The sequence below is a fragment of the Python bivittatus genome, unplaced genomic scaffold (genome assembly GCF_059951505.1).
Source record: "Python bivittatus isolate LINGU-HERP-01145 unplaced genomic scaffold, Pbiv_v1 ctg000220_np1212, whole genome shotgun sequence".
In the NCBI taxonomy this organism is placed as follows: domain Eukaryota; kingdom Metazoa; phylum Chordata; class Lepidosauria; order Squamata; family Pythonidae; genus Python; species Python bivittatus.
Window position 1 is genome coordinate 41,211,090 of NW_028277048.1, and position 26,662 is coordinate 41,237,751.

General features: G+C 41.2%; 2 protein-coding genes across 4 annotated transcripts; both read left to right on the plus strand.

Annotated features, from left to right (window-relative positions):
• Positions 1-50: 50 nt before the first annotated feature.
• On the plus strand, positions 51-13,785 carry HGS (hepatocyte growth factor-regulated tyrosine kinase substrate). 3 transcript variants are annotated; one of them, XM_025166828.2, is made up of 21 exons: positions 51-176; positions 1,630-1,714; positions 4,437-4,512; positions 4,652-4,744; positions 6,300-6,423; positions 7,043-7,080; positions 7,635-7,703; positions 7,864-7,988; positions 8,284-8,362; positions 8,459-8,557; positions 9,302-9,397; positions 9,852-9,890; positions 10,012-10,155; positions 10,499-10,712; positions 10,987-11,159; positions 11,273-11,413; positions 11,510-11,687; positions 11,809-11,942; positions 12,350-12,478; positions 12,676-12,771; positions 12,987-13,785. In XM_025166828.2, exons 1-21 carry the CDS (start codon positions 140-142, stop codon positions 13,098-13,100), a joined length of 2,283 nt encoding a protein of 760 aa, XP_025022596.2. In that variant the 5' UTR covers positions 51-139; the 3' UTR covers positions 13,101-13,785. The 3 variants fall into 3 exon arrangements, with proteins under 3 accessions (XP_025022596.2, XP_007428570.2, XP_007428571.2); XM_007428508.3 differs by having other exon boundaries at positions 52-176; positions 7,028-7,080; XM_007428509.3 differs by having other exon boundaries at positions 52-176; positions 7,028-7,080; positions 10,502-10,712.
• A 5,195-nt stretch (positions 13,786-18,980) lies between these two features.
• Positions 18,981-26,608, plus strand: MRPL12 (mitochondrial ribosomal protein L12). The gene is made up of 5 exons (XM_088138421.1): positions 18,981-19,147; positions 20,490-20,676; positions 20,865-20,939; positions 23,862-23,996; positions 25,175-26,608. Exons 1-5 carry the CDS (start codon positions 19,095-19,097, stop codon positions 25,289-25,291), a joined length of 567 nt encoding a protein of 188 aa, XP_087994547.1. The 5' UTR covers positions 18,981-19,094; the 3' UTR covers positions 25,292-26,608.
• The last annotated feature ends 54 nt before the right edge of the window (positions 26,609-26,662 follow it).

Sequence of the window (26,662 nt, forward strand, 5' to 3'; positions counted from 1 at the left end):
ACCAATCGCTAAGGCTTGCCGTCGGAAAGCCCGCCTCTCCGCTGACGGGAAGCCGGAAGCAGGGCCTAAATTGCAGAGACAGTTCGAGGCGGAAGAGCAGTGGTGGGTCGGTCCAGCCTGGTCTTGAGAAGAGAGCACAATGGGGCGAGGCGGTGGCACCTTCGAGCGCCTTTTAGGTATTGTGGGGCGGGGGGAAGGGAGCCTTGGCCTAATCCTATCCCAGAACTTCGGCCTTCATTTTAATGCTCGCTCGAGGAACGGGGCTGGGTTTCCTTGCTTTCCTTCGACATCTCTTTCTGCAGCGCTTGTGCCAAAGCCCTCTGTAAATCGTGTCTTCCTTTTCTGAGGTCTTTCGTTGCATCTGAAAACCAATCAGGCTTTTGAAGCGTTTTCCTTTTGTGCCCTTTTTTCTATCCATTCCCGCTCCTTGTATTGATTTGCCTGTATTTATTCGTAGGAACATTGTCCTCGCTCCACAAACTGCTAGGTTGAACTTCATCGACAAAGAGGTCGACTGGGGTGATTAACACTGTGATACTGCCTAGTGTCATATGCCAAAGTTGCAGAATGGCAATATTATTTCCTCTCTTTTCCTTTGTGTAAATGGGGGGTGGGGTGTCTTTTGATTGGTTTGATCCATTTTGAATGTATGGAATGATACATACATACATACATACATATATAAAAACAATCTCAGTTCCTGCATTGTAATTCTACAATGCTGCTGACCTCATCACTATCTTAAAATCAGGTTCTGCAAGGTGACTAACTGTGTACCAGGAAATAACAGAACAAGTACTGGCTGAATCAAGGGCAAACATGTTGCATTAGAGCAAATATCAGTGGAAATGAAATCTATATCACCTGCTATGGACTGTCAACAAATTAACAGATGTTTTTGGGGTGATGGGAGGGAAGACAATTAATGATTTGCTTTTCATTGCCATTTATAATATAATGCTCTACTTGAATTGGAGGGTTAGGATATACCAAAATATACCATGCCAAAATATACTCCGATCTCTTCAAGAAAGTTATAGCATGACAGGGAAGGAGAAGCAAAAAGGTGAGAGGGTGATATGCACAAAGATTAACTGCATACAAAAGCAGTTACACATAATTAGGATTTATTCTAGATGAATGTGAAAAAGATTTGATAGCGAAGTTTTTATAACAGAAGGGAGTTTGGAGGAAGAATTGGAAAGAAGAGAAAGAGATAGTAACAAAGGCTACATCTCTTGAAGAGGTTATAATCTAAACTTGGTGATGGAGATTCTGGAGTGCCCTGATTAAAGAATTCTACCTATTGGGAGTGATAAAGATGAAGTCATTTAAGTAAGTAGAAGATATGTGGGCAACTGACAAATGGCATGGTTGGAGAAGCAAATGTCATGGCTAGGGTCAGGTTCCATTGCCAAGAGGTCAACTTTGCTGAGGGAAACTCTTTATAAACACTTGGTAATAGCATACAGTTAAATAACTGTAGAAGTGTTGTCCAGTTTCTGATGCTCTCATTCATCTCCAGTAATTCCTGTCAGAAAACAGTCCCTTTGTCTATCAATTATCTGACAGAAAGTACACATTTTAATTTGTGCCTGGATAGCTAATTGTTATTTCAATGTCTTGTAGATAAGGCTACAAGTCAGCTTCTGCTGGAGACAGACTGGGAATCTATTCTACAGATCTGTGATATGATTCGTCAGGGAGATACCCAGTAAGTCCTGAATTCTATACCATCTTTTCATTTCCCCACTTTGTCAAGCACTTTATTGATGAAAGAGGTAGTCTGGCTTTTCTCATTTTTTTCTTGTTACAACTAAACTTTGTGGACAGTTAAGCAAAGCAGGTGTAGAAGGAAACATGCTGCTGAACAGGGGTTTGAACCTGTGTTTATCCATATCCCAACCCAGCATTTTAGGTATTGGCTACACTGTGTCTCTAAAGAACTAGTTGTTCCATAAACATTCTTAGGCCATTCAAATAAACCAGCAACTAGCACAGGACTGCACAATGAGATACCTCAGAGCTATGTATAACTCCAAAAATCCTTGGCAGCCTTTAGATTGTTAATAAATTGTCATTTTAATATAGCACAAGGAGAAAAATAAATGCATAGGGAACAATCATGTCAATGTTATTGTAATGTTAATGTTAATATTAGTTTCATTAATTTTAATTATAATTTTAGTTTTTGTCCTGGGCCCTGCTCACTTTTTGGAATGTGGGTTTCAGGATGCTATTCAAAAGCTAAGTGCTAACATCACTCAAAAAGGTTGCAAAACCCTGGATTAATAAATGCAGTAGATTGCTTGCTACCCTCCAGATATCATGGACTTCAGCTCCCATCACTTCCAACTAGCATGACTAATATATATTAGTCATTACAGGATTATTATCCAGTACATAAAACTAAGAAAAATCCTTCCAGATCAGGCCATAGATCTGATTAATACATTCTCTGTGTTGCACTGTCCAATCAGATGCATTCTGGAAGCTCATAAGCAGGATTTGAAGTTAGTAGTCTTTCTTCATTATTGCTCCCTAGCAACTGATATATAATATATGCTGCCTTTGATTTTGGAGATTTTGGAGATAGATTATAATTGTAGGCATCCTGTACAACCTGAGGTGACATAAAATGTGCATTGTGATGTCATGGCACAAACCCTAGGCTTTTGTACTTTCATCCCAATGTTGTACACAAGTATGTAAGTCATGTGGTTTGTGTCACAAGTTTTGTCATTTGCCTGCTCTCCCCATCTCTCTCTCTCTCTCTCTCTCTCTCGTAGATGCCTATGAATATAGCCATCAACATGAATAGCCATTAATAGCCCTATCCTCCACGAATTTGTATCTTACTAATCCCGTTTTAAAACCATTTGAATTAGTAGTCAATGAATGATAGTGAATTCCATAGTTTAATTGTGTGTTGTGTGAATAAGATTGTTTTCTCATTTAGATCCAGTGGATAACTCTGCATTCCAATACTGTGTGAGAGAAAAGATATTTTCTCCTATCCACATTTTCCCTTACGTGCATGATTATGTCATACTCTATCTGCTTTGTAAACTAAGAAGCATTCAGCAGTGTTGTTTTTTCCCTTTTGGGGTGTCCTTTTTTTTTTTTACTCATTGCTGCATCTTTTACAGCTGTACAATATTCTTTCTGAGATAGAACTAAAACTTTATGCAGCATTTGAAATGCAGTTATAAAACTGATTTATTTTAAAGATTATTTTGCTGGCAATTTTTATTTTTAATCAATTGCCTAATTATTCCTAGAAAATCCCAGAACAGAACTTGGTTGCTATTTGGAACTAAGCATATAGTTGATTCTACTCTGGTTGGCTCTTTGGCCCATTATTCTAGGACATAGTCATTTAGGGTATTTATAAATGTCTCCTTGTCAGAACATGTATTTTCTTAGTCTGTGGCATAATGCACTAAGTCATGATACCATTGTTTTGGGGTCTTGTCTTGGCATGTTACGGAATCTAGCAATTGTGGTTTGCAAACCAAGATTTATGAAACCATTATATGTTGTGAGAATCCAGTGAATTGTGACTTATTTGATAAACCACGTTTAAACCTATGTCTATGAGGAAAAGTAAAATCATCCATTATTATTATTACCTTTTATGGATGTCTTTGGGCTGTTTGTAACTGGCATATATGTTAACCTTTTCTAGGACCTGGATGGCTTAGTATCTGGAAGATGTCTTATTAGCTACTACACTTTTTCTTTAGTCAGAAAGGAATGTTGTAAGTCAATAACACAAACCATCTCACATTGGTTTATAGGGGATTTTAAAGTACAGCAACATATCAACAAAATAACTCTTACAGCTAAAGATTACATCTCACATCCTAGAAATAACATGTCCTATACTGAAGGTGTACAGGAGAATGGTTTCATGGGTTTCTAGTTCTCAGGAACTAGAGAGAAGCTGTATCATCCTTCATACAAGATAAGACTTATACAATATGTGTATGCCTTGTTGAAATTCTATGTATTCTGCTTTGTGATTCACAAGGGAGGGATATATAGAAAAGAAAAAAGAAGACAAGAAGGGACTGGAGATGTTTCCAAATATTTTCTACAACTGCTAAAACTGACGCTTGTAAGAAAAAGAAAATATTTTTCTTCATCATAAAGCAGTTTCTGAATTTACATAGGAAAATTACTGATGTACAGAATATGGAATGCTTTTAGATTAAATAAGTTTGATTAATGAAGTGTGCCATTATTTTAAGATTACTTAAATAATAGGTCTTAAGGGCTTATGCTTTAGCACACAGCCTCTTTCATCAAGCGTTTGCATTTTGTAGGTGATTATATTATGTTTCATGGAGAAAAGATGTTGGGTGGCTTAGGTGATCCTTGCAGCTCTCATTAGACTGAGCTGGTGTTCTCTCTTTTTCCCTATGATTTCCCAGGGCTAAATATGCTGTGAGTGCAATAAAGAAGAAAGTCAATGACAAGAATCCTCACGTGGCTCTCTATGCACTAGAGGTAAACATAAATGCAATCACACTCCCTGGTGACTAGGGAGGTTTTCTTCATTTGGGTCCATGTAGGATGCATTTTTTTTTAGAGAAGATCCAGACTGTTTGCTGTGAAATCTCAGAACTTTTGTGTATTTTTCATGCAGGTCTTGGAATCTGTAGTAAAGAATTGTGGTCAGACAGTCCATGATGAGGTAGCTAACAAGCAGACCATGGAGGAATTGAAGGAATTGTTGAAGGTAATAGCCCTTAGGCCATTTCTTTTCATGGTAAGGGACAAGGTATACTTTGGGAGAAGTTGTAGCCTTATAATGGAGTGAGGCGGAATAGACTGACCTTGCTGTTGCTTTTTCTCCTTGAATTTTTGTATTAACATTACATGATAAAAATATTACCTTATATGACCTTATCTTAAAGTAGGCAACACAGAACAAATGCCAAACTTTTAAAAGTAGTATTTTAAAAAAATCTGTCTTGGGTGTTAAAGAATTTAATGATCTTATTTATGTGTAGTATGTGTGTGAGTACACACACACACACACACACACACACACCTTATCATATTTCAATTAGCCTGGAGTAGAGCACAATCATTTCCCAGTCTGTATGTGTATTTGTGTATCAAAGATTTCAGCCTGAATAGTTGTGCATACTTATATCAATATATGTGCTATTGATACTTTCAGTGCTTGAATACTCTCTCTACTGAACTGTTTTCTTGCTTATTATCATCACATTTTCTAATGTGTTGATTTTTATCTACTAGTGCCAGATAAACAGAACAGTTGCAGTGCTTTTAACTGTATCTCTAAAAAATCTGTGAAGGAAAATAAATGTTGCATAAACCTGCTGGTCTTGTACCCTGATTTTTTAGTTCTTTAAAACATATATAGATTTAATATATACTTACTTATGTATGATAGTGCTCCCATAGCTGAGTGGTGGAAGACACCTTTTTCCTGAAGAACACCTCAGATTCAAATCCTGGTCTCTCTTTTTTGCACCATAGAGTAACATGGCTCTCCTCCCACAATGCCCATTATTATTGTTGCTATCTTTCATAGATGTCTCTCTGGAGGACACTGGGCTATTTGGAACTAGCATATATATAGTTTTTACAAATCCTAGCATATATATTAACCTGACAAAGGATCCTGTCCAAAAAAGTGAAAAGTCTTTACTAATCAATGTGGATTTTACTATAAGCTGGATACACTGATGGACTTGAGCAGCTCCATATGTTTTCAGAGACAGGATAATTCTGCAGGGGTAATTCTATTTAGATTTTGTTCCCATGCTCCTTCCTGCCTTATTTCAGCCTCATTCCATCAGTGGTTCTTGATGGAAGCAATATACTATTGTGCAAGGTGAGAATGTGCTTGTGTCTGCATCTTCAGTAATACAGAGGTAATCCTAATGTTCAGGGAAGAACGTATTTATACAAGAGCCTTGCTGTACCTTTGCCTTTATTCTTTTAGCTTGTTGCAGCAGGAAGAGCCTTAAATGATTTTATGTTTGTGAGGTAAGAACAGTCATTTGTATACAATGTACATGTCTTAGAATTGGATGTACATTTCTTCTTCAGCAAGAGTAAATTTTAGGAAGAAATCGGTTTTGGTCCCTAGTCATACAGCACAAGCAAAGATCTCAAGGAAGGAAATAGTTGAGTTCCACTTTTGATGCTCTTGGGATGATGCATCATATATCATTGCCATAACTCAGATAATGCGGAAGATTGTAGGCTCAGTTCCACTGGGTACAGGGCCTGATCTTGACTCTACCTATTATCTGCAGAGACAAGTTGAGGCAAACGTTCGCAACAAAATCCTGTACCTGATCCAGGCATGGGCCCATGCCTTCCGCAATGAGCCCAAATACAAGGTGGTCCAGGATACTTACCAGATCATGAAAGTAGAAGGTGAGGAAAGACAAGCAGCTTTCCATATTTGTGGTATTAAGGCTATTTGTGTGGGTGGTGTGTCTGCAGCTGGGAATTTGGAGAAAGAATCAGAACTTTCCTTTTCTCTGAAAACCACCTCATGGAGTTACTGGCACTACTGAAATCCTGGTGGTAATTCTAGTTTCTGCTTTTCAAATACTGATAATAACCATTTCACTTCTTGGGCCTATCTCAGGCTTCAAATTCTGGAGCCAACCAGATATGTTGGCTTTCAAATCCTGTAATTCTTAGCCCTTCCAACTCCCTGATTCTGGACATAGCGACAGTCAAAATCGAACCCCTGTGCTCTTGTTAGTTGTAACACTGTGGCATTAATGGGTTTTGGTGGATCAAGTGATCAGCTGGAGTGATTCTCGAGAGTTCTTGCAACTAAATCATGCCCTGTAGCCTCCTACCTTTGGTTGGAAAGAAAGAGGGTTCAGGACAGATGGCTTTGCCCACATGAGGCAGAGCATAGGGAAGCATGCAGACAGCTGATCCTGCCCATCGTGCAGTCCTCAGCCCAATACCCAGGCCCCAAGGTTTGGCATGCAGTAGCATGACAGTGTTAATCTACCTACAGGTCATGTTTTTCCAGAATTCAAAGAAAGTGATGCGATGTTCGCTGCAGAAAGGGTAAGTGTCCCAGCTGGGAAAGTGGCTCATCTCATTTGGGGAAATAATTTGGACTTTCCTATAGTACTTACATTTTGAATGTGCAGCATACATTTGTCTTACCTCTGTTCTGATACTGTTTCTAATGCTGAGAATTTAGGATGAATCAATCACCAGCAAAACAGTTGGTTGAGGCAGGCGATAGATTCTCCTATTTTTTGCTATCTGCACATTCAGGCTCTGAAGCTGTTGCGAGAGAATTTTCCTAATTCCTTTCTTCCCCACCCATTACTTCACATCTTTGAGTGTTTTGTCATTGCAGTTATATTCACACAGATTGGAAAATAGCTAATCTTTTCTTCAGTGCCTTCAACTTGTAAATCAACAAAAATATTACTTCACGTTGAGCTTTTACTGTCCATTTACAATGCATTATGCCTCTGGATGCATTTCCTCTATCAGTAATACATTCTAACATAGCAGTACTCTTGGAAATCTTTACACATTTAGGACCACCTCTAGGTGTTATAGTGGCCTTTTTGGTACTCATAATTGCTGTGTTTCTTTGCGACTAGGCTCCTGATTGGGTGGATGCAGAGGAATGCCACCGGTGCCGAGTCCAGTTTGGGGTGGTGACTCGCAAGGTGAGTACTACAGCATTTTTTGATCCTGGAATCACATGATGAATGTGACACAGAGTTTGGTTAGGGATGTCAGGAGGGAACAGGAGACTGGCTTTAAGACTTATGTGTTCCTATCAGATGTTTGTCTGCGATAATCCTGATGGTTCTGATGTGTTCACAGCATCATTGTCGGGCATGTGGGCAGATCTTCTGTGGAAAGTGCTCATCCAAGTATTCCACCATCCCCAAGTTTGGCATAGAGAAGGAAGTACGAGTATGCGAGCCTTGCTATGAGCATCTCAACAAGTAAGAGCTTAGCTATGGAAGAGGCTACTGTACTGACATTCTGGAAGCAATGGCTGTTTTGGCATCTCTTCTTTCTGTGTGTGTGAATTCTGGGGTGTGGGATTTATTCCTATAAACATGAATAGTTTAGCCTATCTTCTCCTGTCCTACAGAATGCAGTTTCCAGAAAAATCACTAATTGAGTCATTACAGATTATAGTTCAGCTGTTGCTGGCTCTCTGCTTCCTCTCCCTGGTCAGTTTAGCAAGGGGATAGTTGAGCAGCAGTCATGATCTTGGTCTTTCTATCCACGCAGGAAGGCAGAAGGGAAAGGATCTGCTAACACAGAACTTCCTCCGGAATACCTGACAAGCCCTCTTTCACAGCAATCGCAGGTAAGCCCTTGGCTGGGTTAGGTAGCTACACTTCTTTAATTTCACTGGTCAGTTCCACATTCCAGGTACAGTGACTGCTGCTTATTCTGCCCATAGCTGCCTCCAAAGCGTGATGAAACTGCCCTACAGGAGGAGGAAGAGCTGCAGCTGGCAATTGCACTTTCCCAGTCTGAGGCAGAGGAAAAGGAAAGGATGGTTTGTGTCTTGATCATGATTCTTTCAAGTTCTCATCACTAATTTTCATTAGTTGTCATAACTAATGTTCCTGTGGATTCCTCATGCTTGGCTGGTTTGTGCTATTAGACAAGTTTATTTAGCTCTGTCTTTTATACAGTCGGGTTTCTGCTTCCTCCCATGACAGCCTATTGTCCAGTTGTGAGAAATTTACGCTAATGTCAAATCACTCTTGTCTCTAAGTCAAAGGAAGCCCCCTAATCTGCTGTTTGCAAACAATCCAGGAATTGAGTTTTTCAAGACTTATCAATTTGTGTTACATTCAGTTTGTTACAATGTCATATTTCATTTTCTGGCATCTAGTTATCATCACAGATGTACTGTATTTTAATGAGATACACTGTTGTATAAGGTATTGTAGTTCTGACTGTCACAGGGATGCTTAATGCTTCCTCATAAGGCTGTGTAATAATCCAGATCTGAAGGGGGAAATGTGATTTGGAGTATGCAGGGGCACTTAGTTTTTGCATGTTGAAAACTCCTTAAAAATGTGGTGTCTTTTCCTGGTCTCATGTAATCCCAGGAAAAGACAGGTTTGATTTAGGGAGGTACCAAACTATGTTCTGAATTACCTTTTTCTCCTCTGAATTTCAATCCTTACACAACCCTACTCTTTTCTGTACCACATCTCTCATGCTGATAGGCAGAAAGGGTAGGTGAGGGTGTTGTTCTTACATCCTTCTCAATCTTACTTTTCCTCTGCAGAGACAGAAAAGCACATACTCTACCTATCCCAAGGCTGAACCTACACCAGTCACCTCTTCAGCGCCCCCAGGCAGCGCCCTCTATTCCTCTCCCGTGGTAAGAGTGCAGCCTCTGGCAGAGAAGAGCCAGCAAAGAAAGCTTCCTGGCCCATGCAGGCTAAATATTTTTAACTGTTTTAATTGTTTTAATTGGTTATTTATTGTATGCCACCCAGAGTCCTGTTTGTGAGATGGGCAGCTATATAAATCTGATCAATCAATCCCAGGAATCAATCTCAGAGCCCTATGTGGCTCTTAAGGCACTTCATTTCTCATTTACCATGAAAATTCAGTAGTATTTTGATAAATGTAATGAAGCACATTTGGAGGATGAAAATAAGATTTGGGTTTTCCTCTCATCTGCCTTGCTTGAGCAGCTGCTTTGCCAGTCTACTCTCATGCTTAAACAAGAAGGCATTTGATACATATTTCTAAAGGAAAATGAGATGATGGGATGTTTTCATGATGTTAATCTTACTGAGAATAATGAATTCTGTGTCTATCTTTTTCAGAACTCCTCTGCACCTCTAGCTGAGGACATTGATCCTGAGGTAAGGCTCCAACTTTTTAAAGCTAATTGGGAGCTGGTCTGAATGAGATCTGACAAAAAGTTGCTGATTTGAGTGATGTACTGACAGTAGGTTGCTTTCGTTTCTCTATATTTCTTGGCAGTTGGCTCGGTACCTGAATCGCAACTATTGGGAAAAGAAGCAGGAGGAAGTACGCAAGAGCCCCACCCCTTCAGCCCCACTGTCTATGGGGGAGCCAGCAACTCAAGCTACGGAAGTCCCACCTGCCCCGCTTAGTGTGGTGGAGGTAGGAACAAACCCCTTCTTTGTTAGTAAAGTGTCGCTCTGAAAGCATCAGTTAGACTCAGCCACATCAGTGTGGGGTTTTGGGGATATTTATTTATGAAGTGGGAATAGCAATGTTAAAGGAAAGTTTAAGAGGGGGTGCTAGGCTTACTTTTTGGGAGTTGTTTCTGTTTCATAGCAGGTACATCTATTGAGTGGGGTGTATGTGTGGACAAACAGGCAGTGGGTGGACAATAGTCATCTTGGAGGACCAAATTCACTTTTAAAGAAGCAGTGCCAGGATTCTAAGGTGGGAGGAGGCAGGACCTGGGACTTCTGGTCAGCGGTTTCCCATCTCTCCCCAGCAGCAATATCAGAACGGTGAGACAGATGAAAGCCACGAGCAGTTTCTCAAAGCTTTGCAGAATGCCGTCACCACCTTTGTCAACCGTATGAAGAGCAACCATCTGCGAGGGCGGAGCATTACCAATGATTCGGCAGTGCTTTCCGTCTTCCAGTCCATCAACAGCATGCATCCCCAGCTCTTGGAGCTCCTCAACCAGCTGGATGAGCGCCGCTGTATGTTATCAGAAGCTCAGTACCTGATGTGATTGAAAGTAGCCGTTTTAGAGTTCCCTCGCCCCCTGTTGAATCTTAGCAACCTAAGTGACTCCCTTGTATAATTTTGGAACCGTTTGAAATACTACTGCTTTTAGATTGGGTTTGGGGGAAGACAGTCTGGTGCTTCCCACTCCTGGCAGTTCTGCTTCTGCTTTCCTCTTAAGAGTTTTGGGGAGGTGTGACTACAGCTGGGGCACTGATGAGACTCCAGCCTTGTCCTTCCTCTCCACAGTATATTATGAGGGACTTCAAGATAAACTTGCCCAGATCCGGGATGCACGGGGAGCCCTAAATGCCCTGCGAGAAGAGCACAGAGAAAAGCTGCGTCGAGCTGCAGAAGAGGCAGAGCGTCAACGTCAAATCCAGCTAGTTCAAAAACTTGAGATCATGAGGCAGAAGAAGCAGGTGAGGCTCGGCCCACGGTGTCCCAACTGTGATTGGAGCAAAGATTCAGATTTGCTATCTTAAAGCATGATTGCCACAGTGTCTAATACATCCTGTGCTGCTCCAACCTTTAGGAATATCTGGAGATGCAACGGCAGTTAGCTATCCAGCGCCTTCAGGAGCAGGAAAAGGAACGCCAGTTACGGTTGGAGCAGCAGAAGCAAACAATCCAGATGAGGGCACAGATGCCTGCTTTCTCCTTGCCGTATGCTCAGGTATGTGGAAGGAGACTGGAGAGGCCAAGAATTCTTTTGTCCCTCCTTTCCCTGCCTATAAAGTTTGCAGGAGCTAATCTTGCTTTCTGCGATTAGCTGCAGGCCATGCCTCCTGCCAGTGGAGTGATCTACCAACCATCAGGACCCACAAGCTTCCCAGGCACCTTCAGCCCAGCAAGCTCTGTGGAAGGCTCACCCATGCACACGGTCTACATGAGCCAGCCCACCCAGGGCAGTACAGGACCCTACACTGCGATGCCTGTGGCAGGAACAGGTAACAGTGAGAAGTCAAAAGAGAGAAAATGAGTGGGTATGGATTTAGCCCATCCCTCTACTGATAGGCTGTAAAGTTCAGCCCAGAAGGATGTCCTTCATCTTGTGTGCGTGTGTTTCAGATCCTGGTATGGTGAGCACCTACATGTACTCCACAGGCAATAATAGTGCACAAGCAGCTGCACAGGGACAGCCAGTGCCCACCACAAATCCTGCCTATTCTTCCTATCAGCCCACACCTACTCAGGGCTATCAGGTAAGTTTGCTCTTGAGCCTCCTCCCCCCAAGTCAAGAGACTAGATCCTAGCATTATATTGGCTAAGGGAAGACTATAAGCCAGTATGGCACACTGGTTGAATTAGCTCTGGGAAAACCCCCATTCAGATCCCTATTCAGACATGAAGCTCACAGGGTGCTCTAGGGCTGGTCAAGTCCTCAGCTTAATTGGGAGGATTAAATAAGGGAGAGATCCACATGTGCTGTCTTTGTTTCCTTGTGGAAAAAGCAGGCTTTGCCAGCTTTCTAGAAACAAAATGCATCACGTTTTGTTTGTATGTCAAAGTGTGTCTAGACTTTCTTTGGAAATCTCTGGGTATCAAAATTTTCTGCTCCAAGTTGCTGTGCAGGTGACATCTTGGTCCAGCTATTTTCTTTACCTTGCAGAATGCAGCCGCCCCTTCCCAAACGCAGACTATCCCTGCCATGACACAAGCAGCTCCTCAGTCTGGGGGTACTATGGGTTACATGGGCAGTCAGTCAGTGTCAATGGGGTACCAGCCCTACAACATGCAGGTGAGGAAGTTGTTTTAATTACTGTGCTGTTTCCTTTGCTGAGGAATGAATGAGAGGGCCATCAGCAGAGTTACAGGGGAATATGTAGTTGCATGTTCATAGAGGTAGGAAAGCTCATTCCTAAGGTCCAAGGGGCTGCATTTCAAGAAGGGGCCACTTGTTCTGGTGCAAAGCTTGACACCCTCTTTTTCTGCTAGAACCTTATGTCAACCCTCCCTGGCCAGGAATCAGGTCTGAGTAGCCTGCCACCCCAGCAGCCTTACCTGTCAGGACAACAGCCTATGTATCAACAGGTAACTCTTTGACCAATTTTTCAGGGTAATCTTTTTTTTTTCCTGACTCAGTACTAATGATAATGCCTTGAATTCCTTCACCTTATTGGCATTAGGATAATGGCTCTTTACCAACCCTTGGGCTAAGGGAGCAAGTGCTGGTAATCCTTTCCTGTAATAATTTCAGTGGAAGAAGTGCTCTCTCTCCATGCTAACTTCCATTTATCTTCTTGCAGATGGCACCCCCCGGAGGGCCTCCACAACAACAGCCTCCTCCCCAGCAGACTCCCCCCCAGGTGCAGCAGGCCCAAGGGGGAAGTGGAGAGGCTCAGCTTATTTCCTTTGACTAATCTCTTGGTTTACAAGGAAAGGGAGGGGTGGGTTTCTAAAACATTGTAAAACTATCATTTGTTGGTCACTGCTGTACTTGCTACACCATTGCTATTCCCTCAGTGGGGAGAGGAGAGCTGAGCCCTTGGTGTTGGGTAATGTCCCACTGTCTGTCTGTAATTTCCCATTCCACCCTGTCTAAAATGCTGCCAGGATCAAGAATCTGTAACATCCTATATGCTACTAACCAGCTGTGGAGAGATAGTGGCCCACAGCCCACTCACCTAGCTTTTCATTAGTTGGACAAGAGAGCTTAGTTCTCAAGCAGTCACTGTTATGTGCACCATTCAGAAAACTCCTCTTGTGGGAAAAATAGCATTTAAGCATGCTCCAAAGCCAGAATTTATGAGATCCACCATATGGCACGGCCCTGAGCCTGCATTCTCTCTCTCAGTGGTCACATCTAGCCAAGCAAGTGACCTTCACTCTGCCCAGCACACTCAACTCCTTTCCTTCCTAAATTCTGACACCTCTCCACCACTTCCCTCCACGTCTTCTGAAAACCTGATCTTGAACACAGCCTACCCCAATATGGTATGTCTTTTCAGTCTCCATCCCATCTATCCTTACTGCTTTTGAAGATTTGTGTCTCATACTTAGTGGCTGGTGTAGACAGAATGGAATCAGTGACAATAAAAATAAGTATTTAAAACTTTCCCAGTCTCTGCTTCTTTTAAATCCTGTGTTGGAGTTTTAGCCTCTGCATGAATGTGCATTCTACCAAATAGTCACTGGGTTGTGATCACTGGGGTGGTCCATCAAGAATACAGAAGGCATGCTGTGTTCCAAGATTCAGGGAATTTTCACCCATTTACAAACCAAAAAATCTGTAGAAGTATCCACGTTTTAAGATCAATTACATCCTACTTCAAGCCACATTGAGCTCAGTGTGAAGATTTGCATTTTGAGAATAGCCTTTGTTTTTGGAAGGAGGGGAGGCATTCGTGCCCCCTAGGCCAGTGTTTATTTGGTCTTAGCCTAAAGCCAGCCCTGACTCTGAATCCTTTTTAATCACTGGGGGTGGGATGGGGATAAAAGTCACTCCTGTTGCCTTTCCTGATTTCAGCAGACTGATCAGTGTGGAGACTCCTGATGTCAAAATGTGGGCAATGCAGAAGGGGCCAAAAATCCTTCTCCAATAAGTTGATTGGATCGGCCTCTTCTGCATATAACGCATGGAAATACTCTTCTCCCACCTCATTACAGGAACATTGCACTCCAGGCATGGAGCTCTGTATACAAATGGGCAGATAGGAATCTCCAAAAAGTATCACTTAATTTAGCTGTTACAAGCAATTAACTCCACTCATCCATTTTTCAATGTAAACATTTACGATGTTTTGTAGGATTGATTATACAGGACTTTAGGGTTCACCGTATAGGCACAGTAAGTTGCTCCCAGGCTGATTTTGCATTAGGTATGCACCACTTTTTTGCTCCTTTAGTGTGAGCATGTAATAATGTTTGGAGGCACGGTACCAAATCCTCAGGCTCTATCAATGAATCTGCATTAGGCTGGTTTTCTGTGATAAATGATATAAGTTGTGTACATTCATCAATCTATCATAGAAACAATTTTCCCAGTCTACTTGAGATGTAAGGCTCTAACTTCTACTTTCAGATTGGTTTTAAATCTTCCACATGCAATTTTCCATGTGATGTGGCTCCAAGACCAGTAGTAAGGGTTCACTACCTAAGCAGCAATTAACCTTGAATCTGTCAAAGAATTCAACAAGCTATAGGAGAGAGCCACTTGACCTAAAATTCTCATAGTGGCACCTGTCCAATATGCATGTTCCTCAGGTTCAACAGCACTGGGCTCTATCTATCTATCTATCTATCTATCTATCTATCTATCTATCTATCTATCTATCTATCTATCTATCTATCTAATTTGTATGCTGCCCATCTCCCCCAATGGGTGACTGGGCAGCTCACAATTAAAACTCAGTTGTACAGCTGAGTTGTTTCAGTTACTCTGGATTGGCTTCCCCTGGAAATGCAGGAGAGCAGAGAAAAGCATCGGGACTGCAATCTGATCCTCTTTCTCAAAAAGGCATTATTGTTTCAGCTACAGGTAATCTTTTTTCATTCCTTATCCTGTTAAAACACCAAGATTTCTGGCTTCTAACTATTTTTGTTAGAAGTTCTTTTCTGGAAAGGAAGAAAGGGAAACAGAGGGAGGGGAAACTTCCTGCAGCCTGGGCTGTTGGATCCTATGCAGATTTTTGCTGAAGTAAATCCTGCTGAGTTTGATGAGGTTCACAATCATGGCATTGTATATGTTCTCCGCTTTTCCTGTTTTCACACCAAGCCAGATTTGCAGGAAAAGTTGGAAAGTGTGTTTGTTTAGGGTCCAGGCAAGAGGGGTAAAATGTTATCTCTGAAAGTGTTGCTGCCTTCATGCACAACCATGAAGAGTACACAATCCTGTGATTTGCAAAGCAACTAAAATCTGCTTATTTTTTAAATGAAAGTGTTTTACTAGAATCAGATAATTGGTGCAGTGGCTGAAAAGGAGATGCGCTCTGTAGCCACTTTCCACTCACCACTGGGGAAAAAGATAACAGGCAAGGCTCTGCTTTCTGCTTACCATTGGAAATATCAACCTTACAGAAGACCTACATTCAACCTTGCACAAGGTTGACATTCTCCTGATCAAAACACACAAACAAAAATATAGCTGCACACCAAAGATATCTGGTTTCTCTGGCAGTCACAAACAAAGGGCCATGGAGGTGCAGAACTGTGCACAAATCCTACCACTGGCCCACCAGGCCAATTGGAGCCAGCAGATTCCTGACCAGAGGCTCTTCCTCCATCTCCAGCTGGGGAAACACTACTTTCACACTCTAACACAGTGTTTCTCAACCTTGGGAATGTTAAGATGTGTGGACTTCAAGACTGGCTGGGGAATTCTGGGAGTTGAAGTCCACACATCTTAAAATTCCCAAGGTTGAGAAACACTGCTAACACCTCAGACTGACTTCAGCCTGCATCAGTAGTGGTCCATCTAGGAGTGGGGGGCTCCATTGAGAGGATGTGCCTTCAACAAACAATAAGCAGGCTTGCGGATGAGTCCTCGACCAAATAGTTAATCAAATTGGATTTCCTGTGTTTGATTTTCCATTCTGCAATATTCCAGGACGTCACTGTAAATGAGCAGTGCAGAACTGAGAATCATTCATCTTGCAAGGCTGTTTCTGTTGTTCCTGTGGAAGTTAATAGACCTACAGGGGCATGCTTCATCACGGAGGACACATTACACATACAGTATTCAGCAACCAACCTTCAACTCCCTATTTGTGTAAAATGTTCCATAATTTAAGTCTATTCGCTTTATCAATGGTTTCTATAAATCTACATACATGCAGGAAACTCTTTCTCCCATTTCTATGTTTGTCAAAGATCTCCTGAAGAACAAATATCTGGTCTTAAAATCTGCATAAAGCTGCACCATACCTCCCAAAGTTTACCTACTGTCTCCCCTTTTTGATCAGAATTCTGACAAACACCTTTCCAGGCACACTTAACAATCTAGTCCTCCTGTTTTGTGTGTGTGTGTGTGGGGGGTGCATTCACTCTTGGTGCCTATACAGAGGAATAATGGCAATCTTCCAATCATCAGTCATGGGTGGAGTCTTCATATATATGTTAAACAAGTCACACAGCCACTCCATCAGCAAACCACATTAGTATTTCAATACTTCCTAAATATTTCTTGGCACTGAGTTTCCAGATGACTGAGGACAAAGAATGTTATGCAATTCTTATAGTCCTTTTCCTGAGAATAACTGGTATTAAATACCCACTGTTTTCATGCACTTTAGTGATAACTATTCCTGTCTTAAGGTGGCAACTGAAAAGGGGGGAAATAGCCTATAATCTGCACTGCAGCACCTACCCATTGACATTACAGACTTTGATGTATTTCTGTTGAGAAGCTGCATTGATCTATAATGAGTATCCAGTAATGGGCATAAAGGCCTGGGCAAAGTGTACCGCCATCTGTCCTAGAGCTAGTCCTGGGCTAACCTGTCCTGAATTAATCTATGTGGTCAGCTAGCATTTTAGGATAATTTCTTTATTCCCCTCAAGCATGGGAAACAGCATTATTGTGACTGCTGAATCTGTGCTGCTCAGTTTTTCTTTCAGAATTACTATCTGCCTTTTTTGCCTCAAGCTCTACTCAAACAACCTAAATTAACTTTGTTAAACAGGGACATTACTGTATGCTGAAACATGTGTTTGGTAAAAAAAAAAAAAAAAAGCACCACATATTCCCTTTGCCCCTTCTGTTCGGGCAATTTATGGAAAGGATTTAACATGACTGCACACACTTTTGCCATTGCATTATGATCTCCGTCTGTTTCATGCATCGTACAATCTAAAAATAGGATGACCTTAAAAAGATAATGCTGCAGTCAATTTATTTTTCTTTCAGGGACTATATAATTCCTAAACTATGCTTAGAAAGATTTTTTAATTTAGTGGTACATAGTACTTCAATGATGAGGCTTCTATTTTGAATGGTACCATTACTTAATGAGGAAGTCAAGAAAAAGATAAAGACTCCTTGAGCCAACTCCTGATGACTTCTTCATGTGATTCTTCTTGACAGCAATATGGAAGTGGTTTGCCATTGCCTCTCTTAACTTTCCAGTCTAGCCTACAGCCCTGTGATTTCCTGGGCCCTCCCATCCAAGTACTAAGCAGGTCCAACCTTAGTTTTTTTCAAGGTCAGGGTTGGCTAGATGCTGCCATCTGTTGCAGTGAAGAGTCACTAGGTGAAACTAAAAAGATTTTTTGCTGTGGAAGATCATATTTAATTTTTAAGGTTTTTTAAAGCATGTTTTTAATGCTGTAATGAACAGTGGCAATTAATACCATATTATTACAAATCTCAACTTTTTAAATACCCCCAACAACAGGATATGCTAAATTAAAAGGCTAAATTAATACTCTGTCTCATTTATCTTTGTGCCATGCTGATGGTACTTAGGAATACAGTAATAAAATTTAGAATATAGTATTTTCTGGAGGAGGCAGGCTGGGCTCCATATGTACATGCTCTGAATTTTTCCTGGGTCTTCACCCAAAGAGCACTTTGCGTACGAAGCATAAACCTTCCTACATACCATTTTTTAATCAGCACCTTTTTTATCAATATCTGCCAACAAGTACAGTACAGTAACAATATAAATCAAATGCAATGTGTTTCCTGAAATAAACCTTTGTACCAAGAAGTCTGAAATAGACATGAAAAAGCTGCTATGAGCTGAACTACGGATAAACTGTGTCCCCGCTTCTATTTTTCTCAAGACATTGTAGCAGTTTTCCTGCTAAACAAATCAAATTCAATAGCGATAAAATGTCCATCTACTGCACTCTTTTGAGTCTGATCTTTTGACCTTTATTTATTTATTTATTTTTGCGTCTGATCTTTTGACTTCACTGCCTCGGTCAGAATTTAAATTAGCCCTCCTCTTGGGAGCTGTTAATAAGCTCATATGGTAAACTGTAAGTTATGTTCTTCCGTCCTTTGAACTCTTCGCGGAGCCCCACCCGTCCGAAGGCGCACTCAAATCCCATCCCGGAGCTTTTTCCACTTAGAATCCGAATCGCGGAAAAACTACGTCTCGCGTTGTTGTCGGAGCGTTGCAATGGCAGCTGGGTAACGAAGTTTGGCATTGTGGAAGACCGCTTCCCGTTCCCATAGAGTTTTCATTTCTAGCATGGCACGCTAGAAGGGCTTGAATCGTCACATCCGCTTACCATGGAGATGGAAAGGTGCACGTTTGTACATCACAGAGTCAAACTCGGCGGAGATTGGACACTTTGCTTAACCAGAGAGATTATTGGAGAGAGTGTCTCCGGCGCCCTTTACGGTGCGCACGCTGGAGAAAGAGAAGACCGTCGGTGCTTCCTTCCTGCCGCCTTTTGGAGCCGCCGATATGAGCATGTTTCCCGCGGCCGGATTCGGTACCGCTCTCCGACTGTTACTGCGGTATGTGGTAGGCGACCGGTGCCCCAGTCGAAGGGGAAGCGGGTGGGGGCGAACTGGAGGCCTGAACGCCAAAATAAAGGTCATCCGCCTGCCTCGCTTCTGCAGACAGAGCTCTTGCTTCTTGGTGTGCAATTGAGGTAACTGAAGAGGGCCGCCGGAGATTTCTTTGGCTCCCTTTAAACAACTCTTCGGCTCTTCTAATGTGTGCAGAGGGAATTTATTTAAATAAGCCTTGAAGCAGCCCTGAAAGGTCAGTTCTGTTACCCCCAACTTGCTGAGGGTGCTGAACCTGATGGTGGACTCCTGTAAATTGGGGTGAGAGCTGAACCAGAACCTTCCTGACTTGGGGCTCTGTCCAGTAGAGGATAGGTGCAGACAGTGGTTGTGTCCAGGTAATATCCATAAAGAAATACCGTAAGTTCTAACAGATCAGACCGTGTTTGTTGCTGTTGTTGCTAAAAATATTGAATTAAATAAGATATATTTTATCTGAGAAACTTATTATGAATCAAAAGTGCATATTTAAAATAAATTTATCCATATTAAACCCTAATTATTAAAAAACAGTCTGTCCTTACTTCGTCATGTTGAAACATATTGGCAGAGCAGATTAAGTCTTGTAAAAATTTTTTAAAAATCATGCAAGATTGAAATCAGTCCTTATAGTACAGTATATTATAGCTTCTCTTTTGGTTGTTGTTTGTTTTCAGTTACCTCAATTGCACATTTTTCAGTATGAAAACAAACTTATAAATCTCACACCATGTAATATTTGGTGTATGTGATACTGTGTGGTAATATGTGGTACTTTGGGTTATAAAAGAGCCAGTTTGGTGTAGTGATTAAGGTGCTTCCCTAGAATCCAGGAGACTGTGAGTTCTAGTCCCATCTTAGGCATGAAAGCCTAAGTGGGTGACTTTGGGCCAGTCACTCTCTCTCAGCCCAACCCACTTCACAGGGTTGTTGTTGTGGAGAAAAAAGGAGGAGGAAGGAGTATTATGTATGTTCATCACCTTGAGTTATTTATAAAAAATAATAAAGGTGGGATAAATATCTAATAAATAAATCAGGCTATTGAAAATATTCTGAACTGAACTATTTCTAAAACAGAATTTCTCAAAATTTGCTAATAAAATTACTTGGGGGTGTGTGGATATTTTTTTTCTTTCTTTTCAATAGCATATATACCAATCCATACTGATCTTCTCCCCCTGCCATCTCGTCTGGTCTTGCCTTGTCATCCCTCCTCTGTTCATCTGAAGCAGCAGATATTTATTATTTACCTGTATCTTTGTGTTAGGAAACATGAAGTGTAACTTTTTTTTCCTCTGATTTTCTATAGGCAGCATCAGTCACAAGCCTGTGCTGTCCGGATGCTGAAGACCACATGCTCAAAATGTAGTGAAGTCTTGGCAAGCCCCCGTATGGATGATGCCCCCAAAGAATATTCACCCAAGATTCAGCAGCTAGTTCAGGACATTGCTAGTCTGACTTTGCTGGAGATCTCTGACCTCAACGAGTTGCTAAAGGTGCCATTTTTACATTGGAAGCTGAGTGATTAATAAATCAGAGAGATAAAGGGGTGGTAGATGCTTTCTGCTGTTTGTAGCTTCTTTTTCCTTATAGAAATGGGATGTGGTACTTTGGGTTATAATCCTTGCTTCAGTATTGCAAGTGATGTAAAAGAAGGATAAATAGTTGTTTTCTTTGTTTGCAGAAAACTCTCAAGATCCAAGATATGGGACTTATGCCAATGGCTGGGATGATGCCAGCAATACAGTCAGCAGCAGCGGTAAGCAACCAGCCTTATATCTTGTCATTCACTTGAACCAAATGATGATTGCTTCTGGACGAGGATCTGAATGCACCTGGTCAACCAATGTACATTGTTCTTGAAGAGTTGGGTATGAAACTTCCAAGCATGCAGGCGAAAGGTGCAGCCAGACTGCTGTTCTGTATTTGGTATTTAAAAGAGCTGCTGCACGGTATAATGAAAATAGCAGCACTGCAGGTCTTTATAATGACCTGCAAATTGTAATAAACTCCTGCAAGGTTGGGATAGTACAGAGTGGGGAAAAAAAGATTTATAAGGAATGATCAGGAGTTAAAGTTAGCTACTTTTCCATGCAGCTATAGTTTTAGTTAGCTGAATAATTTTCAGTCCTGAGGCTGGTCCTAAGTTAAGCAGTATAAGAGAGATGTAGTGGGCTTAGTGGTCATTTTTTCAGCTGTCCCTTTTGATACCACTATGTCTGTATTGCTCACTTACTTGATAGTTTCCTACATATTCTTGTGTAATGTGATTTATTTCTGTAGTTAAGCTTTGCATCATTAAGTGTGGAACAGATATGATCTGTGTAGTGCCCCATTTATTCTGAGTTCTGCTTTCTGACTAAAAGATTGTAGGAATTTGACTGAATCAAATGAAAATATTTCTAAAGCTGTAAGAAATTCATCTTAAACTTCAAGATTAGCTACTCTCTTGCCAGTTTCACTTGTCTTTTACAAGTGGTTGCTTAATTTTACTCACAAGGAGTTTCCAAAACAATCTCCTTACAGCAGTCCTGGAAATCTGCCAGATTCAGTGCTTGTAGACAAGATACCTTTTGGGGGTTACTCCATTCTCCCACCTGCCTTGTTCCACCCTCTTCAAGGTTGCTGTCTGACCGTCTCTCTATTTACCAAACAGGAACGGGCACCAGCACCACTACTTTTCTTTCTTTTTCTTTTGCGTTAAATGTTTTGGCTTTTACTGGACTGGGATGATGATAAAAATCTTCATTTGATGATGAAGTAAAAATTTGGCTAAATGTTAATCTACCCAGGAAAATTGAACCTGGGTAAAACTATGGACCACAAAGATCTGCAGAAGACTGAGCATATATAAGAAGGAGCATGCACTAACTCTTATCTGAAATAATACATCAGCAATTTCTGAAAATACTCTAACCAGTTCCATAGAGAAGAAAGAAATAAGTGGCCCTTAAAGGCAAGGGGATTCTTCCAGAGAAAATAGCATGCAGGTCATCAGGTTCTCAAAAGGGAGAATATATGCTTGGAATGTCTGGGATAGGAGAGTGAAAAAACTATTTGTTTGAAATATCCATTCCCACTTAGAAATTCAGATGAATGAACTTGGTATGCTGTAAGAGAGCATCTGGGTTAAAATAAGTCACAGAAGAATAAACAGTGTTGTTGGAGTCAATACATTTAAACTAAAAATAAAAGAATCGGTATGCTAGCTGCTTAGTGAAGAAGGCAAAACGCTAACAGGTAACCAAGAAAAGATGAAGGTACTCAGCACTTATTTTGGCTCTTTTGTCAATGAAAAGCTATGTATGCCACCAGGAAACCAAAGGGCAGGCTGAAGGGACAGGACTGGATTGTAGGAACTTGGCTGTTAACTTTGAATGTGTTTAAATCTCTACAATCAGATGAATTCCATCCTAGGGTATTGACAAACTAGCTGATGGTCTGGCTGAACATTTATATACAATCTTTAAAAAACCTGGAGAGTGGGCCAAATGACTGGAAGAGAACAAATATTTTCCTTATATTGAAAAAAGATGATCAGGCAAGCCATGGACCAGCTAGTCTGATAATAATATTTGGGAAGATACATTTTTATTGGGTAACTTCTTTGATAGCATAATGGTATGTAGGAATGACTTTGGGAGACATGTACTTTCAGACTTGCAGAATTGATGTCAGCCTTGCAAGGTAATCCAGACAGGAAGCATGTCCAGATGAACTAATTCCGCTTCATTGGAGATAAGGAGGCAGGCTCTACCTACAGATTGTCAGTTTGTTACATTAACAGAAATGAGCCAGTTTGGCGTAGTAGTTAAGGCAACAGGCTAGAAACCAGGAGACTGAGAGTTCTAGTCCCACCTTAGGCACGAACCCAGCTGGGTGACCTTGGGCCAGCCACTCCTCTGGGCTCTAGGAAGAAAGCAGTGGCAAACCACTTCTGAAAATCTTGCCAAGAAAACTGCAGGGACTAGTCTGGGCAGTTGCCAGGAGTCAAAAACTGACTCGAAGGCACCCCCCCCAAATTAACAGAATCTTGCAGATCTGAAAGTAATTTTCCCCCCATCACCTTTACATCCCAAGAAATTAGGGAGGGTCCCTTCTGAGACGTTTGCCATGCCCAGATTCCTTCTGCGGGCTAAGCTGCCTCTTATCTGACCGTCCCCTTGGCAGTGGCTCTTCCCCCTGTTTCCCAAGGTCATTCCCATATACCATTACAGATAGATTGTGAGAATACTGTAGATATAATATACTATCACTTCAACTATTTTTATTAAATAAGTTGGAATTTTCAGTTGATACAAAATTGGGACAGATAGCTAACACCCTAGAAGACAGAAAATAAAATGGCGCTTTATGATTCTGTAATCATTAAGAAGATATTGTTGGATCTAGTCTAGTACCCTGTTTTCTGTAATGGACAACTAAACAATTCTGGGAAGTCCACATGTAGGATATGAAAATAGTAGCCATCCATTTCCTGTTTATCCCTTTAGTGCCATTGTCAGCTGATAATGACAAACACTGTTGTTGCAGTTTAGTGCAAGCTTTGTGCCCCTTCCACCTGTCTAAATAAACCAAATAAAGTGCCCAAATCGTTGGATCATTCCTTGACTACTGTGTCCTTGGAGACAAGGGGGCAGGCTGTACCTACAGATTGTCAATTTGTTTCTTCATCTACTAGGCAGAAGAAGAAGAAGTTGTTGAAAAAGTAGAAAAGCTCAATTTCACAGTGCGGTTGACTGGGTTTAAAGCTGAAGACAAAGTGAAAGTTATCAAGGAAGTCAAGAACCATATGGAGAACATAAACCTTGTCCAGGTAAACTGATGATTCTTTCCTATACTGGCTCAGCAGATTATACTATTAAGACCTGAGGGGAAAAATCTACTTGAAAAGCTTGCAGAATACCCAGGTGCTTAGAACTGTGTGAGTGTCAGTTCCTTGTACAGTAACTCTTGATTTAATAAAAATATTTATGCTGCCTTTTGAAGCATAAGGAGCCTAAAGTGGTTTACAGTAATAAGAACACAGCTTTGTTAAAACCACTAGGAAAATAAAAATGGTGATCAGCAAAATTAATATTGGATGGAAATATGCTTATTGCCTGCTTAAAAAAACATCAGTGAAAGAGCCAGTTACATATCTCGGAAGCAGGTTCCACAGCTACGTGCTGCCACTAAAAATGCCACATGTTATGCTACTGCTTCCTTTGATGACATAAAATAGTGGAAACTTCAATGATTATAGTAATTTCTGAGCAGGTCTTGCAAGTAGAGGTTTTCCTTCAGATACTCTAGTCCCAAAATATATAGAGCTTTATAGATAGAGATCAACATCTTACACTGTGCCTGAGAATGAATAAGAAGCTAATCCCAGTGAAATAGGGTTAGTATAATATAGTCCATAAGAGGGATATCCTAAAACATTTTACTTCCCTTAATTGCCTTAGTTCATTTCTAAACTAGATTTCCATGGGAGTCCTATTGTAATTTTTTGATGTTGCCAGTTGAGAGCAGAAAGGGGATGTTTCAATGAAGGAGTGTGAAAAAAGATGATGTAGAATGAGTGAAAGTAAAATTAGGGTCCTCAGAGATAGTAGCAACTAGTGTGGGAAGGCCTGTCATGAATTATGAAACTCTTTGGCATCCATTGAGGAGGAGGGGCTAAAAAAAGGCTTGGTGGAAGAAAGGGCACAGCAATGCAAACCCACGCCCTTTGTATGTGAATGTGTACAAAGGCAGCAGGATTTGCATCGCAACATCACTTTCTCCTTGCCTTTTTGACCCTGCGTGCACCTCCACCCTACCCCCATGCAAATAAAGCTGGTAAAGCTCCATGGATGATTTTTCCAAATCTTTCTTTGGAAAGGTTTTGGGGCTGTGTTGTCTCCTCAAATTCAGCAGAAAGTATATAGAGACAAAGACTATTAGCAGAGGCTTCTCTTGAATGTTGTGCTATCCCTTTCATTTTCTGAACAGAGCTACTTTGTCTTGTAGGCAAAGAAGTTGGTGGAATCTCTTCCTCAAGAAATCAAAGTAAATGTTCGTAAAGAAGAAGCAGAGAAGATTAAATCAGCTCTGGAGGCAGCTGGAGGCACAGTAGTTGTGGATTAAAGAGTCTGCCTGCCTACCAAAGGACTTAAAGCAGAGCGGTGGAAGGACCCTCTGACCTGTGTCAACCACCCCTGCTGACTGGTGGTGGAGTACTGTGAGGTTCCAGGAAAATTGCTCTGCCCCGTTTTTTCTGCTATGCAGTTTCCCACGGGGATGGCTCAGTGTGTAACAAAAAATGTTTAGCACACCTTGCGGTCTGCTGTGTGGTTAAAAACCTGAATTCATAAAGAATATACACGATGGATGACACCTGTAAAACAAGTGATGCGTGATGATCCTTTCTTGCGTGTTGCTGGATTTTCCCCCATCCAGCAGGTTTCTCAGGTTTGTGTGGGTATTTGAACCAGTGTCTCTTACTAGCAGATTTAATCATTTGTGGGAGCAGATGGGTACAAGGTCTTTGTAGATCTGGGGCCATGCTCTGAGCTTACCTTCGTAATGTGTCCCAATAGACGGTGTAAGTAAAACTGATTTTCTTTTAATGAGGATAGCAGCTTGTGCTATACCCTTGGAAAATTTAGTTGTGACTTGCTAGAATTAGAAGTAGAAAAATATTCTTTTTCTCTCTAAAATGTTTCCAAATCTGAGCAGGTTAAACTTAGGTGGGGACAATGCATTCTGCAGGTCTTTTTGTGTAATTTCTTTGATCCCTGAATATATCCCCCCAACCTGATTTCACACTAAGAACTCTAGCCATCTTCCCTGATTGATGGCCCTTCTTTTCTGTGGGTGGCCCTTTTCTTCTTTCTTGCCTGTGGTCCCTTTTGGTATGATTTATATCAGCACAGCCTACAAGTATCTCTTGCTTGGCACTTGCTGGGTCGTGGCTTTACCAAATAGGGTACGGATTGCTCAACCTTGGCTCCTGTTTGATATAACCCATTGTTCAGGCCAAAATGAATATTCTTACTTTGTTTTAGATAGTTCACCCAATGGAACAAGCTGTGTTTTTAGTCCAATGTCCATGTTGTTGCACTTTTGTTTAAAGCCAAGCTAAGGTGAACCCTTGGCAGGCAAGGGATTGCCTGAAGGCAGCTTTTGAGGTACACTACTGAGGCTGATTGTTGGAATGCTGCTTTTGTGGCTTGTCCTATATTTCCTCCAGCACAGGAGAACTCGTAGAAGAAATTTAAAATATGCAAATTTATTTGAGGCTTTAAAGACATCATAGGAAGAATTGGGGACTTCCGTTCTTCCTGCTCTTCTCAAAGGTAGTTTGGCAGTGGCTAATTTTTAGAGTTGGGAAGTATGTTTTTCTTGCAAATAATTTATTGGGCATTTTCTGCTATGTTAATGCAATAAATAGTGCCAAATATTGCCCCTCCCCTCAAATGTGCTTTCTCTACTTACATATCTCAATCATTCGCAAGA